Here is a 15600-nt window from a genome sequence, read left to right on the forward strand (position 1 = left end):
TTTTAGTTTCCAGATTTGACAATGAGACCTGAAATTTTTAGTTTGTTTAAAGTTTTCAAACCTGTCGAGAGAGCCCTCGTAACAATTATAAGGGATCTTCAAATTAAAGAAGCAAACTTTATAAAAATAAATAAATTAAAGCTGAACCAAAAATGCATGTCAAATTAAGTGAATTTCATGCCATTAAATCGGGCCCTTAATAAAATCATAAAATATTAATAATTTTATTTATTGTTAACATTTTTAGAATAAAATGAAGGTACATACATACAAAGACTCACTTGTCAACACGACTCCACCTTGGTTCGCTACCTTGTCTGGCGCCTTCCCAAAAAGTGAAAAACCCTAACCACCACCACCACCACCACCACCTCTCGAACACACATTCACACACACTGTCCTTTGCTCTATCTACACTCATCCCTTCATCCCAAATATGCTCTCATTGCCAAATTTCCCCATCATTTAATTTCGATTTTACACTACTTCATGATTAGTCAGTAATGTAGCTGTTCATTTCACTTGTTTCTGAAAACAACTCAAGTTTGCTACTTACCCACTTACTGTAGATCCCTAAAGACTGTACTGGGGTTTTCATTTGATTCCTTTCTTGGATCAATGTGAGTAAAGTTGTCAACTTTTTCGGGTTTATCTTTTCTGGGTTTTGAGTTTTAGTGTTGATTCAAGAAGTGAAGTTCACAAAATCGTTCTTTTTATTCCTTTCTTCTACACATTGTGATGTTTTCGTGTGTATAAAACCCAAGGATCGTATGTAATTCAAAGGGTGTGTTGCATATTGAATCAAACTGGTATGCGTCTCATCTCACTCCATCTTTCAATTCTTTAAAACCGACAGCATAATCGTTCTGAATGTGTCCGTTTCTTCATTTAATTTTGTGTTTTCGTCAACAAAGATTAACAATTTTGTCATGTGAATGTGGGTGGAGATATGAATTAATGTTTACCAACTAATGTATTGTACTAAAAAGTTTCCATGTTCAGGAATCACGTGATTCGATTTGAATCAAGCAAAAAGGAAATGGGGTGCTTTCATTTGATTTAATTCACAGTTTTGTTTTCTTGGAAACAGATTTTCCTAGAGACGATGATGAATGTCGAGCATATCTTCACAATTTCGATCTTATTCGCCCTTTTGATCATAACAAAATCCGAAGTTTACATCGTAACAATCGAAGGAGATCCAGTGATAAGTTATAGAGGCGGCATTGATGGTTTTGAAGCCACTGCTGTCGAATCCGATCAGATTCTCGATGTCACAAGGTTATTTATTGTTCTTAAAATCTTCCTTATTTATCGTTATTCACTCATTTAAGTGTGAAATTAATCACCTTTTTTTTTTTTTCCAAAATCTCTGCTCCATGTTCAGTGATTTGGTGACGTCATACTCCCAACACCTCGAAACAAGACACGATAATCTTCTCGAATCACTATTTGATGACGAAACATACACAAAACTTTACAGCTACAAGCATCTCATCAACGGTTTCGCAGTCCATATTTCTCCAGAACAGGTCACAATCCGGACTTTTTACTTCCATTTATGTTAATATCTTTTGATAAAAACCGAAGAACATCTGTAAATATGTATAACAAAATGGTAATTTCAATTTTCAATCGTGTTTTCTTACACATTTATACGTATATTAGTAGGCAGAAACGCTAAGGCGAACCCCTGGTGTGAAATCAGTGGATCAAGATTGGAAAGTGAGGAAACTTACAACACACACCCCTCAATTTTTGGGGCTTCCAACTGGAGTTTGGCCAACTGGTGGTGGATTTGATCGGGCTGGAGAGGATATCGTGATCGGATTTGTGGATTCCGGGATTTTCCCGCATCATCCGAGCTTCCGGAATTCTGATTCCGAACCTTATGGGCCACTTCCGAGGTATAGAGGGAAATGTGAAGTTGATCCCGATACGAAGAGGAGTTTTTGTAATGGAAAGATTGTTGGGGCTCAACATTTTGCAAAAGCCGCTACGGTTTCTGGCGCGTTTAATCCTTCCGTTGATTTTGCTTCTCCGTTGGATGGTGATGGACATGGAAGGTTTGTGTGATTATCCATTGTTTAAAATATATCTGTTAACATGACATGACAGAACAGGTTGTCCTGTATTTTGGTGGACATGACTGAGACTGATGTCAATCAGACAACTGAAAAGGTGTTACACGACGGGGGGAAGTGTCTTTCTGTGTGTGCAAAAGACGTAAATGTCATTATTTATTTCTCTTTGAAGTGTTAATATTTTTTTTTACAGTCACACTGCGGCGATTGCTGCTGGAAATAATGGAATTCCGGTGCGAGTGCATGGATATGAATATGGAAAAGCAAGTGGAATGGCTCCTCGTGCTAGGTTTTTATCATTATTTAACTCCCTTTCATTTATTTGTGTTATAGCATCCTATTTTTTTGTTAATAGGACATGATTCTTTGAAAATCTAATGAATTATAGCAATGAAAATTGTTTTGTATTTGTACAAAATTGCTATAATAATATAATATGGTCCATTTTTCGAAGTACAATGCTTTGATAGGAAAAAAATGAAAGTAAGATGCTGTAATAAAAAAAATCAATGAAAGTATGTTGCTATTTCTTGAATTTAATCATTTATTTGCAACAAAAGACAAAGCATGATGTTTGAAAAAAGTTAATCACTATTTGAATAGGATTGCGGTGTACAAGGCACTCTACAGGCTATTTGGAGGCTTCGTTGCTGATGTCGTTGCTGCCATTGAGCAGGTTTGGTTTGAATAAAAGGGTATTTTGGTCTTTTAATATCAAAAAGAAAAAATGGAATTTAATTTCTTCTGGCAATCGGAATCGTGAAATCCAACAAACATGATCGAATTCCCTCCATTTGACAACCAAATTGGCAATCGAATGGAACCTGGAATTCAAATTCCATCGGAATTCACAAATCACAAACCAAAAACGCTCTAATCGATCATCAATATTTCATTCTTTTTGTAATAGTGATCCAAAATAACAAAAGACAATATTCGTTTATTTAATTTGATTATAACAGACAATCGTATTGATGCCAAGTAATCCGATAACAGGCAGTTCACGACGGTGTCGACATTCTGAACCTCTCCGTTGGGCCGAATAGTCCTCCGGCCACCACAAGAACCACTTTTTTAAACCCATTTGACGCCGTTCTTCTCTCCGCTGTAAAATCGGGAGTTTTTGTCGCACAAGCAGCGGGAAACGGAGGCCCTTTTTCAAAAACGTTAGTGTCTTACAGCCCTTGGATCGCATCTGTAGCTGCAGCTGTTGATGATCGGAGATATAAAAACCACTTGACACTTGGAAACGGAAAGATCCTCGCTGGAATTGGCATGTCACGTAAGTTCAAGGCCCAATTTTTTTTCTTTCTTCTTTCTATTAAGTGTCATGAAACTACAATATTGTAACGAAAAGAAACGAACGTAAGATTCTATAATTTGTTTCTAATATGATACTCTAACCGATGCAGCTGCTACACGTTTGAATCAAAAATACACCCTTGTAGCAGCCAATGATGTGTTATTGGATTCTTCCGGAAAGTCAAGTACATCTGATTGCCAAAAACCCGAAGTTTTAAACAAAAATATGGTAAAAGGAAACATACTTTTATGTGGGTATTCCTTCAATTTCGTCATTGGAACAGCATCAATGACTAAAGTCGCACAAACTGCAAAAACACTCGGTGCAATTGGTTTTGTTCTTGCGGTTGAAAACACGTCTCCGGGAACAAAATTTGATCCTGTACCTGTTGGAATCCCTGGAATTCTCATCACCGATGTTAGCAAATCCATGGTACTTCACATTTTTTTTTTTAAATTCCGCTAAATGAAAGAAATTGCACTTGTTTCATTAATTTATTTGTTATAATAACATTCTACTTTGAAAAATCTACCAAATTATATTTATAGGACCTTATAGACTACTACAACGTCTCAACTTCAAGGGATTGGACAGGGCGCGTGAAGAGCTTTAAAGCAGTGGGGTCCATTGGAGATGGTTTGGAGCCGATTCTTCACAAATCAGCACCAATGGTGGCATTATTTTCAGCTCGAGGGCCAAACATAAAAGATTACAGCTTTCGAGATGCGGATCTTTTGAAACCCGATATTTTAGCACCCGGATCTTTGATTTGGGCTTCTTGGTCCCCGAATGGAACCGATGAGGCTAATTACATAGGTAAAGACTTCAAAACATCGTACTTTAAAATTAGTTTCATTTATTTGTTTATTACATAAGTAAACCCTAATTGTATTGGTTTGAGCAGGAGAACACTTTGCTATGATTTCGGGAACTAGCATGGCTGCACCACATATAGCTGGGATTGCAGCCCTTGTGAAGCAGAAGCACCCTAGGTGGAGCCCTGCTGCCATCAAGTCGGCTTTAATGACAACATCAAATACACTTGATAGAGCCGAGAGACCAATTCTAGCCCAACAATATTCGGGTTCTGAGACTATGACATTTGTTCCTGCCACCCCGTTTGATTATGGCAGCGGCCATGTCAACCCTAGAGCCGCCTTGGATCCCGGTCTCATTTTTGATGCAGGTTTGTTTGTAATTTTACTTTTGTTGTTGGTGCGAACTAACCGTATTTGTGCAAATGCCAAAAAACACTACCGTTTTCAATGCCGATCAAATACGCTTTCTAAGGCTATTTTTGCAGAGAAGAACAGATATCGAGAGCGACTCCATGTCCTACCTTGTTCCGCCTTTTTGGACGAGACAAAAAATTGCAATTTTTGTTTCATTGACATCTGTCTTAGTCTTAGTCTCAGTCTCAGTCCAATGTAAGCCAAACGCAGTATAACTTGTTTTGTCATGTACTGAGTAACAAATGGGCCTAAGGCCCATTTCTTGCACAAAATAAGACATGTCAATATTATACTGCGTTGGCTTCCATTGGACTTGGACTAAGACTAAGACAGATGTTAATGAAACAAAAATTGCAATTTTTTGTCTCGTCCAAAAAGGCGGAACAAGGAAGGACATGGAGTCGCTCTCGATATCTGTTCTTCTCTGCAAAAATAGCCTTAGAAAGCGTATTTGATCGGCATGGAAAACGATAGTGTTTTTTTAGCATTTTCACAAATTTACAAATTCAAATACTCGAATTCCATATTCCGATGTTAAAAGGTTTTGTTTCTTGAAGGTTATCAAGATTATCTAGGGTTCTTATGCACAACACCCGGACTCGACTCACACGAAATCCAAAACTACACACACCAACCATGCAACTACACACTCGGCCACCCGTACAATCTAAACTCACCCTCAATTGCTGTTTCCCATCTCGTAAGAACTCAATCCATAACACGAACAGTCACAAATGTTGATGAAGAAGAGACATACACAATCACAGCTAGAATGTCACCAGCTGTAGCCATTGAAACGAGCCCTCGAGCCATGACCCTCAAACCGGGTGCAACCCGTAAGTTCACGGTTACTCTAACCGTCCGGTCAGTCACCGGGACCTACAGTTTCGGGCAGGTTTTGTTGAAAGGAAACCGAGGGCATAAGGTTCGGATTCCAGTTGTGGCCATGGGTTATGATCGGTAGTTTGTGCTTGTATTGTTTGTAAAAAAAGTTGGACGTACAATGTTGTTAAGTTTTGTCGGAGCCATTTCTCGCAATTATGACTTGAATGCAACTTTGGTTGTACTTTATGCTTCTTCGGTTGTGCATTGGTGGAGGCGAAATCGTAATTGTGAAATTTGGGGATTTGTGGTGTAATTGAGTTGAGTCTGACGGATTTTCTAGGAGAGGTTGAGTAGCTCAACTTTATCTAGTGTCATTTTGATGTGTTTTATTAGAGTTATAATGATTAAGTTTAGTGTAGTGATGTTGTAATATTTGTATTTCATTTAGTAGATGTAATGATTTGTATTTCGTGTAGTAGAATTTATGTATTATTCTTGATCTAAAAGCTTGGGGTTGTTATAATAAAGCTTATATGATTCGGATTCCCAACATCAAGTTATTTGCTTCATTGTAGATTATCAAATTACCTTTTTTTTTTTTTTTTTTTTTTTTTTTTTTTTTTTTTTTTTTTTTTTGTTTAAGCAAAATTCCTTTTGATGTGACGATGTTGATGAATACTTGTATTTATAAGTATACGAGGTCATAAAAGTTATGTACGGTTGTAAAACCAAATATTATATCCATATGGACTATTCTATCCTAAAAGCAAATTAATTAGGTAATTGTTAGTTAAAAATGATTTGGGTTGATTAAACTAATGAAAATTATTTTTGTTTAAAACTAAAACCAGAAAAATTTAACAAGCAACTGATATTTCGAAAACAAATTCAAATGATATTTGGTAACACAAAACTAAAAACCAAATTGACTAAAGAAACAAACGTACTATTTGTGATTTAACAATAAAAAAACGGAATTTAGTATGCAATTACTTAATTAACACAAATTAATGGTAATAAATTTGCTAACAACATTCAAAATCATCAACTACCTTTTAGTCTTATGATTCGATTGAAATCACTCATCCATATCTCTATCTAGTTCATGAAATTAATAAGTAATATATTCAATGGTTTTGTTAAAAGTATAAATAACACATATATGTTAATTTTAAGTGAGATCACGAAACCACATACTCATGTTTAAATGATTTTCCAGTTAAAACTCCTCTCAAAGTCGAAGTCATTAGTTACATATAATTACTTTGTGAAAGTTGATTTAATCTTGAACATTTGTTATTGGCCGGATAATAAACATTCGTCAATTAATCAAATTTCATTAAACCATTTAATACTAAAAACACTTTTAAACATCAAACAACTACCACTTAACTAATGTAATTAAATTAACTACATTTTTATTATAACTTAACCCAAGTCAACTAAATCCTATGAAAATTTATCCATGACAACTAATTGAACAAAAATAAGCCCAACAAACAAATACTTCACATATTTTGTTCACATAACAGGAAACTGTATACTAGCCCAACAAGTAAATTGTATACTGACCCAAAACGATATCATACAACCCACAAAGGAGATAAAACAGCCCACACGCTCCTCCTTCTCTCCGATCGTTCGATAGCTACAAAAATTCATAAAAATCGTAGAACAATCTCTTCCCTTCGGCTTGAATTGATTGCAGGTAGGTTTAATTGCACCCATCTTTTCTCTCTTTCTGAATCGATTAACATTTTTGAATGCTTCTCTATTTCTATTTATCTCTGTGTACTCTTAAATCAATACTTCTCTGCATTACATTGCAGCTTGAATGATCAATCTGGGTTTAAAACAAAGTGACCCTCGACATCTTGTTTTGTTTACGGAGTAAAATTAGGTTACAAAAAGGCTGATTTAGGGTTTTGCACTTACTACTGAGTACTGATTGATTCTAATTTTGTTTATTTGCTACATAAAGATGCTAGGTTTTCTTTATGCACCCATATACAATAATAGTTGGTAGCGGTTTAAAGTCGAATTACAAGTTAAATTACGATTGACATATTAACAAACAGTTGGCATGCGTCTTGAACAAACAACTACATATACGTTTAATTGCTAATAGAACGCCATTTTTAAACTCAAATGGTGTCATTAGGATCATAGAGATATAGAAGCAGAAAGCAGATGATGTCACCAAGGTCATAGAGGTAGCAAACAAAAGCCAAATCGAACCTGCAAATCTGCAATGGTGATAAACATGATGCTAGTTAAATTATATATATAGAATGGATTTATAAAGAGGTACACAACACAGTGGATAATATAGTAAGATTGCATTACTTTTAAACTACATTTACAATTGCTGTGTTTGATATTTTTCAGGTTATTAGAAGCTGTTTTGAAGCCTTTTCTTTTCTTTGTAATTTGTAATTTGTAATTCCTGCTACTGATATAGATGGAGGATCACTCGTTTTTTAACAACATGATGCTAAATCTTCGTTCCACCTGCAAGTATGTGTTCAATTATTATCATATTAAACTTGTTTATTTTCTTTCTTGAAAAGTTGTTTATTATAATTACTATTTTGCCCTTGTAATCTTAAAGGTATTATACTGGATACCCAAAGGATCTTGGGCCATCAAGGGTTATTCATTTTACTTCAGAGCGTGAATTTGTTCATCTTCTGCATCAAGGTCACCGTGTGGTTGTTGCTTTCACAATCAAGTAATTTAATATAATATATTTTCCTTTTTTTTTTTTTTTTTTTTATGGTTGTTATTTTCTGTATTCTGTTTGTATTAATATCTTTTTTTAATATTTTCAGGAGTAATTATACAAAACATCTTGACAAGGTATTGGAGGAAGCTGCTGCTGAGTTTTATCCAGAAATTAAATTTATGCGAGTAAGTTGCTTCTTTCAACATTGTCTTAAAAAAGATAACCTTTTTTATTTTCTGTTTTTTTTTTTGATGTGGTATTAATATTATTAGGTTGAATGTCCAAAATATATTGGATTTTGTATGACACGACAAAAGAAGGACTATCCATTTATAGAAATGTTTCATAGCCCAGAACAAGTAAGTTTTCTATATTTTTCTTTCTTTGTGTACTCTTTGAGTTGTTAAAATAAATAACGTTCAAAATAGGGATAATCACAAAAAAAAAAAAAAAAAAATCATATTAATTTGTTCTTCTTGCATTTAGTCACATTTTTACCTACATTTGATGCAGGCAAATCAAACAAGGGGTGTTGATCCAAATGTTACAAAGTACTCAGTTAAAGTTTTACCTGTGAGTTTTTCAAACTACATATATAATATAATATAATATAATCTATACACACGACACATGCGTATGTATAAACGCACATGTCTATATGTGTTTGTTTACATGTACACATGGCCTATATATATACACCCACACTCACACATGTCTATTTAAATAAATACACACATGCTTAATATATATATGGCTATACTCACACATGTCTATTTAAATAAATACACACATGCTTAATATATATATGGCTATACTGAACTCATAAGATTTTATTTTATTTTTTTTTTATTTTCAGTACAACTATGATGTGAGCGCATATGGATTTAGAGAGTTTTTTAAACGACACAACATACAGTCGTCTAGTCACAAGTGACCTGGCACGCCACCTGGCTTTATGGGTTTTTTTATAGTAGGATTTTATGTTTGCTTGTAACTTCAATTTGGTAGAATTTATATTAACATTATCTATTTTTCTATTTACTAAAATTCAAGTTTACATGTAATATATATTAGCAATCTCTAAATATTATTAAAAGAGAAACCTTATGACATCATCTAAAATAATCTGAACCGTTGATTGTGTTTTTTTATAGGTTTTACACCCTTAGATCAATTTGCTTACATCACCTTGATCAAACAAGAAGTCAATCTGTTATATTAGGAAATTAAATGTATGAATTGAATGAAAATGATACTTGAATTCTTTCCAAACTTACAACTACAAAATTGGTTCCTTATTAATATAAACCTTAAATTTAGGTTTTATTTTCATTCAAAATTACTTTCCAAATATATTATATGTTGAAATCTCAGAAACTATTAATTTCAAATTTCAAAAGTTTCGGATTCCTATTTTAATAAAAGAATAGTTTTATTCTTCTTTTGACATGTGTCACCATATTAAGCCTCATAATTAATGCATATTTTAATTTCCTTTTGCCATATGTCACCCTATTATGTCTCGTAATTAATGCATGGCACTTGTCAACTTATATATTATCAATTTCAAATTTCAAATTTATCACTCTAATTACATTAAGTTAACATTAGGATAAAATTTAATAAAATTAATACAAATTATAAAATGATATAATTTTATATATTTATTTAAATCAATGACTATAATTCTATATAACTAAAAAATCTCTTAATTAATAATTTATTTAAAATAAGTGATTAATAATTTTGAGTTGTTTTACTATAAAAGTTTAATTAATTTTGTAACCGTGATTTCCACGGGTTATAAACTAATATATATATATATATATATATATATATATATATATATATATATATATATATATATATATATATATATATATATATATATCCCTATTCTAATAAAAGAGTAGTTTTTAATCTCCTTTTGACATGTGTCACCATATTAAGTTTCATAATTAATGCAAAATTTATTTTTCTTTTGTCATGTTTCACCTTATTATGTCTTATAATTAATGCATACCATTTGTCAACATATTGATTCTCTATTTCAAATTTCAAATTTTAAATTTCTCATTCTAATTACATTAAATTAACAACATTAGAATAAAAATTAAAATAAAATTAATACAAATTATAAAGTGATATAATTTTACATATTTATTTAAATCAATGATGATAATTTTATATAACTAAAAAAACCTCTTAATTAATAATTTATTTAAAATAAGTTATTAATAATTTTAAATTTTAACTATTAAAGTTTAATTAATTTTATAACCGTGGTTCCCACGGGTTATAAACTAGTATTTTTATGAACCAATACACTTTCACGCATGATATCTTCTATTTTAAGCTTAAATGAGATTTCAATTGATTACCTGCTAATTTTCATCATATTGACTTGTAAATATATTTCAAACCTTTTTAATAATCAATTTACACAAACATTAAGTCATAATTCACACGTAGAAACAAATGCAAAAAAAACTTCAATCTTCCCATTAGTTTGATTAATCGAATAAATGTATGTATTTCTTCCTGATGAGATATAAATCTCTAAGATCGTTTAGATCTTTCACAAGTTTGGCAAAACAATTTTAGTAAAGTAATAAACAAGAGATAGAATCAACAGTATGCTTAATGATTCAAATGATTCAAGCCTCAGCAGAGCTCGACAAAGAACTTCCGCTGTAAAGGCTTTAGGGTTTACAAGATAACAAAACAATGAAGACTATGTGATTATCTTTAGAATCTTACGTACTAAGATGCATGCAGTCATCTATAAATACTCAAACCCTAACAAAATAAGTCACGGATGGACAGGCCCAATCCGGATACAAAATAAGGCCAAGAGACAAGCCTAAGACGCAACACCATATACCCAACAATCTACCCCTTTGCGTCAATTGGGGCGAGACCTCACTTCGGCTTGCTTGCACCTGCGGCACCGGCTTTCTTCACGGTCTTGAACAGACATGGAATAATAGCCAGAAGTGTTTGTCGGAAGTGAATATACCAATGGATCATGTCGTTGAAGTATTTCTTATCACTCTCCGAATTCTGCTTGCACCGATTGATGATTCCCAGAACATGCTCCAAGCAGGAAGTGGTATAAAGATGTTTGTCAGCCAAAGCAAATAAGCATTTCTGATCTTCTGCCCTGGTGAACATGACTGAGTTTCGTTTTGGGTCAATCTTTTCCATCTGCATTCTATTTAAATCACTTGCAGAACCGACTGGAGTGATCGTAGGCTTCTTTCTAAGGACATTTGCAACTTCTTATGCCAACTTGGCAACCTCCAAAATATAGCACACCAACATCCTCTTGAAATGATCTATGATCGGACCATATTCCATTTCATTGATGAGAAGAATGTTGTGCAGGATTATCCAGTCATGAGGATTTAAATTGGGAAGATCGGCTAGAGAGACGACATGCTCGGTTTTGTCGGATCCCCTCAAGACCTTGAATCTGACATTAGTGAAGTTACCCTCCCGAACGGGTTTGAGGTCCCGAACATTGATAATCTTCTGTGCACTCCACGTCTGATACTGAGGTTGAGCTGTCCTCAAATAGAAGTCTATAAGTTCCCTATCAACCTTCGGGTGAGGATGAGGGACTTCAGCTATGTGGGCGAATGCATGGAAGATAAAAGCTTTTCTGGTCAAGGGCATGTCAAATTGGGAATCCACCGAATTGACCCGGTCCAAGGAGATCACAGGTTCAAGCCAAAGGGTGCTGGGGGACTCGATAGCTTCTTTAACAAGCTCTTCAAGAGTCCAAGGAGGAAATAGAGTTTTTCTGCTTTCAGGAGATCATGAGCCTCCTTTACCTTCCTCTCATTGGCTTCAGCCTCTCTGGCAATCCGAGCATTTTCATCGAGCTCCTTCTCCTTGGCCTGTTTCTTCAGAATGTTGGCAATCGGTTCTTTGTCCTCACTTTCATCACTATCATTGTGAATCTATTTGTCTTTGCTTTGAGCACTCAAACCTGATGTAGGAACAGTTGTTGGTTTGGGTGCTCTAGGAGGAACTAGTGAAGAGACTGGAAGTGATTGAGAATGAGCTTTGGGAATCGGAGGAGGTTGAGATTGAGTTGTGGCCTTCTTTTCTCCCCCTTGTTTCGAATGTGTCACCTGCTCAGGAAGCCCTTCAATTCGGCTAAGCAAGGCAAGGGCAGGAGCAAACTTCTCTGCAAGAGTTCGCCTCACCGAGTAGTTGAGAATCGGTTCATGGGCTTCAATAATGTTGGATAGAGCCCCGTGAACATCCGAAACACAACTCTTAACCACAGCTTTCTCAGACCGAAGAGAATCGATCTCCTTCTCTGCTTGGGAGAGTTGATGACTTGCAAGATGGAGCTCAGAAGTTTTGCGAGCAAGCTCATCCTTTGCAGTAGAGTCTGCGGCAAGTGTTTGTTGGAAGTTGAGTAGACGATCCGCAACAGAAGACTGAAAGGATTGATTGTCTTCTTTGAGGGTTTGACAGAAGCTGGCAAAGTGTTGTTTTTCTGTTTCTAGTGAAGTGACCAGCTTCTCCACAACCGTGCGCATCTTTTTGGTATTAGTTTCGGATGCCCCCTACAAAGACTCCAGATGAATGTTAGCGTCTTGAAATAGTTTTTCGACTTTTTCGGTCGCAGCAGCACAAGCCTTTGTAGAGTTGTCAATAGCAGCAGCAGCTGAGCTGATTGAGACTTCATGTGCTTTGGTGAAAGTGTCCACCATCCCATTAATGGCGGCCTCCGAGATATGAGATTTTGAGGTAGAGGAGGAAGCAACGAGATTATCAATCTTCTCGTGGAGTTCTTTGATGTGCTTTTTAGTGACAGGAGCATCATCATCATCATCACTTTGAACCTGGTAGGGGCTGTAGTAGATGGAATCGAAGGTCATATCTTCCCCTCCTAGAAGGGTTTCGGTTTCAACTGAGTGAGTGGGAGATAAGGGTGTATCCGATGGTTCGGTAGTGGGAGAAGGTTCGGGTGCTGAAGTAGGTTCGGGTGAAGGTGTATGTTCGGGTGCTGAAGTATGAGCCCCCGTATCAGATATGTTGGTTTGAACTCCAGTGGTTGTTGTAGTGGCTTCAGAGAAAATGGGTGGTGGTATAGGAATAGAAGTGGGTGGAATGGGAGTAGAGGAAGTTATGGGGGGAATAGAAATAGAGGAGGTTATGGTGGGAATGGAAATAGATGTGGTAATAGGTAGAGAAGATATAGGTTCAGTGACAATAGGTACCTCATGAATGGGAGAAAGGGGAGGAGAGTCGCCTCGGGTCAACTCTTCAGAGTCAGAACTTTCAGCGTCTGAATCACTCGAAGAAGCAAGAACCAGTTTGCGCTTCGGTTGTGTTTTCTTCTTCTTCGGTGGAGGGGATAGGGCCGCTTTTGACAACTTTCGCTTCTTAGGGGTAGGGCATTTCGCTCCTTTTGCAACCTTCTTGATTTTCCCTTTCTCTGGTTTCTTTCCCCTTGTGGCCAGTTTGTCTGCGTCATTAATGGATTGAATCATCTCAGGTGTCAACTCTCTCGGACCCGAAGGAGGAAACTCCTTGTAAGCTTTGAAGATCCTGCTCTCCTTGGATACACCGGCGAACATGGACTCTGGAATTGATCCAACAAAAATAAATTTGGAGGAATCAGTCACAATAATTGTCACACCCCGCTAAAGCGGAAACGCAAGGTATGACAGCGATAACGGTTTCATTGCAAAAGATAAAGATACATCACCATAGCAGTATTTAAAAGTTTACAACCCATAGCTTCAAAAGAACAAAATACAAGTTTTTCAAAATAACATTGTTCAAAATATAGCTTCATAATAGCTTCAACACGATGCAGCATGCTCTATGATGATGAATCTTTACATCCACTTACTAATTATTTCCTGAAAAAGCATGTAAAACGAGCGTCAACTATGAAAATAGTTGGTGAGTATCACAAGTTTATAAAATCGAGCGTACAATAAGGCTTTTCGTAAATACAAGTACATTGCTTCAATGATAAACAAGTTGATTGCTATTAATGAATACAAGTTTATTGCTATAACGAGAAACGAGTTTGTATGTGTATGAGCAAACAATGAGTCTCAACCAAACCTATGACTGAAGCCCTATCGAGATCTATGCTTATCGTTCCATAGATGAATATGGTATCATGCACTCCAGCGATTCGGGCGAGTGAGGAGTTGTCAATTCCTAATAGCGCTATCCATAACGACCATTGGCTCAAAGAGTTAATGGTTAGAGATAAGGGAAGGGCCTTTGTACGATAAGTTCTCATGTTCCGTGTTGCATAGACATACATAAAGAAACATAGCAATACAATAGCAATCATGTTTGATACAATTCAATTTAAGTACAACATGCAAACAATAGTTTTTCTGGACATGCTTTTCCACCCCGAAACATAAAAACGAAAATAGGGGAGTGCGTGAATACTCACGATGTTTTGTGTAGACACAAGCGGTACTTCGGGATGCACCAACGTCTTACTACCGGGATCCTACGACACCAAACACACGCACTAGTGAGTTTCCATGTCGATATCTAATGCTAATATACTAAACTCTACATATAGGGAAATGCCAATTTATGTTTTAGTATTGGATTTATATCATTTTGTTACACTTTTTCTGATGTATTGAAATTTTACAAGTCGTGCGATTAATTACAACCTTGGAAGGTTAATTTTCCAAATTTTAAGTCTCAATAACAACATAAATTCACGAAAAATAGCATTCGAGGGATAAAAATTCTCAAACTTTTTATTTAACTGTTAATACACAATACTAAGCTGGGAAAATTATAAAAATGGATTTCCAAGCTGTTTAATTATATTTTATAATTTTTGAGCATTTATTTCAATAAAAATTGAAATAAATAGTAAACAGTTTCCAAAATTACCCAAACTTTGTATTTAATTGTTATTATACATAAATAGGCTGGGAAAAATATAAAATATATTTTTCAGTGGTTATTTGTATTTTTCCTTGTTTTATTTCTTTAAATAGTCATTAATTAAAGAAATATTATTAAACAGTTAAAATAAATTACCATAAATTTTTGTAACATCATTTACAGTATAAATATCTTGGGAAAAATATCAAAAGTGGTTTTCATAATGTATAAACTGGTTTTGGGTATTTATGTATATTTAAGTGAATTTTAGTGCAATTAACTTTAGAAAATAAGGGAAAAATAGTTTACAGTGGAGAAAAATATTCAAAATTTTTATGTAACCTCCTACTATATAATATGATATCCTGGCAAATTTTCATGAATTTTGGATAATCAGAACTATTTTTCCCATTTTTAAGCCATTATAATTACCAAAAATTGGGAAAAATAGCTAGACATGATGAAAAATCTTGAAATTATTTTCTTGAGTTACCCATCACAAGTAAGGTATGCGAAAATTGTTAGATACAA

General features: G+C 34.8%; 2 protein-coding genes across 5 annotated transcripts; both read left to right on the plus strand.

The window, feature by feature from the left end:
- The first annotated feature begins 274 nt into the window (after positions 1 to 274).
- LOC145006609 (PA-domain containing subtilase family protein) lies at positions 275 to 5994 on the plus strand. 2 transcript variants are annotated; one of them, XM_078965689.1, is made up of 11 exons: positions 275 to 620; positions 1091 to 1281; positions 1388 to 1532; positions 1672 to 2066; positions 2278 to 2373; positions 2688 to 2760; positions 3081 to 3366; positions 3497 to 3819; positions 3936 to 4203; positions 4292 to 4573; positions 5177 to 5994. In XM_078965689.1, exons 2-11 carry the CDS (start codon positions 1106 to 1108, stop codon positions 5581 to 5583), a joined length of 2451 nt encoding a protein of 816 aa, XP_078821815.1. In that variant the 5' UTR covers positions 275 to 620; positions 1091 to 1105; the 3' UTR covers positions 5584 to 5994. The 2 variants fall into 2 exon arrangements, with proteins under 2 accessions (XP_078821815.1, XP_078821814.1); XM_078965688.1 differs by having other exon boundaries at positions 276 to 809.
- A 1028-nt stretch (positions 5995 to 7022) lies between these two features.
- Positions 7023 to 9271, plus strand: LOC145005330 (Thioredoxin superfamily protein). 3 transcript variants are annotated; one of them, XM_078964409.1, is made up of 8 exons: positions 7029 to 7152; positions 7606 to 7751; positions 7833 to 7961; positions 8056 to 8175; positions 8276 to 8354; positions 8442 to 8528; positions 8683 to 8742; positions 9026 to 9271. In XM_078964409.1, the coding sequence occupies exons 3-8, from the start codon at positions 7906 to 7908 to the stop codon at positions 9101 to 9103; spliced, it is 480 nt and encodes a 159-aa protein (XP_078820535.1). In that variant the 5' UTR covers positions 7029 to 7152; positions 7606 to 7751; positions 7833 to 7905; the 3' UTR covers positions 9104 to 9271. The 3 variants fall into 3 exon arrangements, with proteins under 3 accessions (XP_078820534.1, XP_078820535.1, XP_078820536.1); XM_078964408.1 differs by lacking the exon at positions 7606 to 7751 and having other exon boundaries at positions 7023 to 7152; XM_078964410.1 differs by lacking the exon at positions 7606 to 7751 and having other exon boundaries at positions 7046 to 7152; positions 7906 to 7961.
- The last annotated feature ends 6329 nt before the right edge of the window (positions 9272 to 15600 follow it).

The sequence above is a fragment of the Lactuca saligna genome, chromosome 7 (genome assembly GCF_052625555.1).
Source record: "Lactuca saligna cultivar CGN05327 chromosome 7, ASM5262555v1, whole genome shotgun sequence".
NCBI lineage: Eukaryota > Viridiplantae > Streptophyta > Magnoliopsida > Asterales > Asteraceae > Lactuca > Lactuca saligna.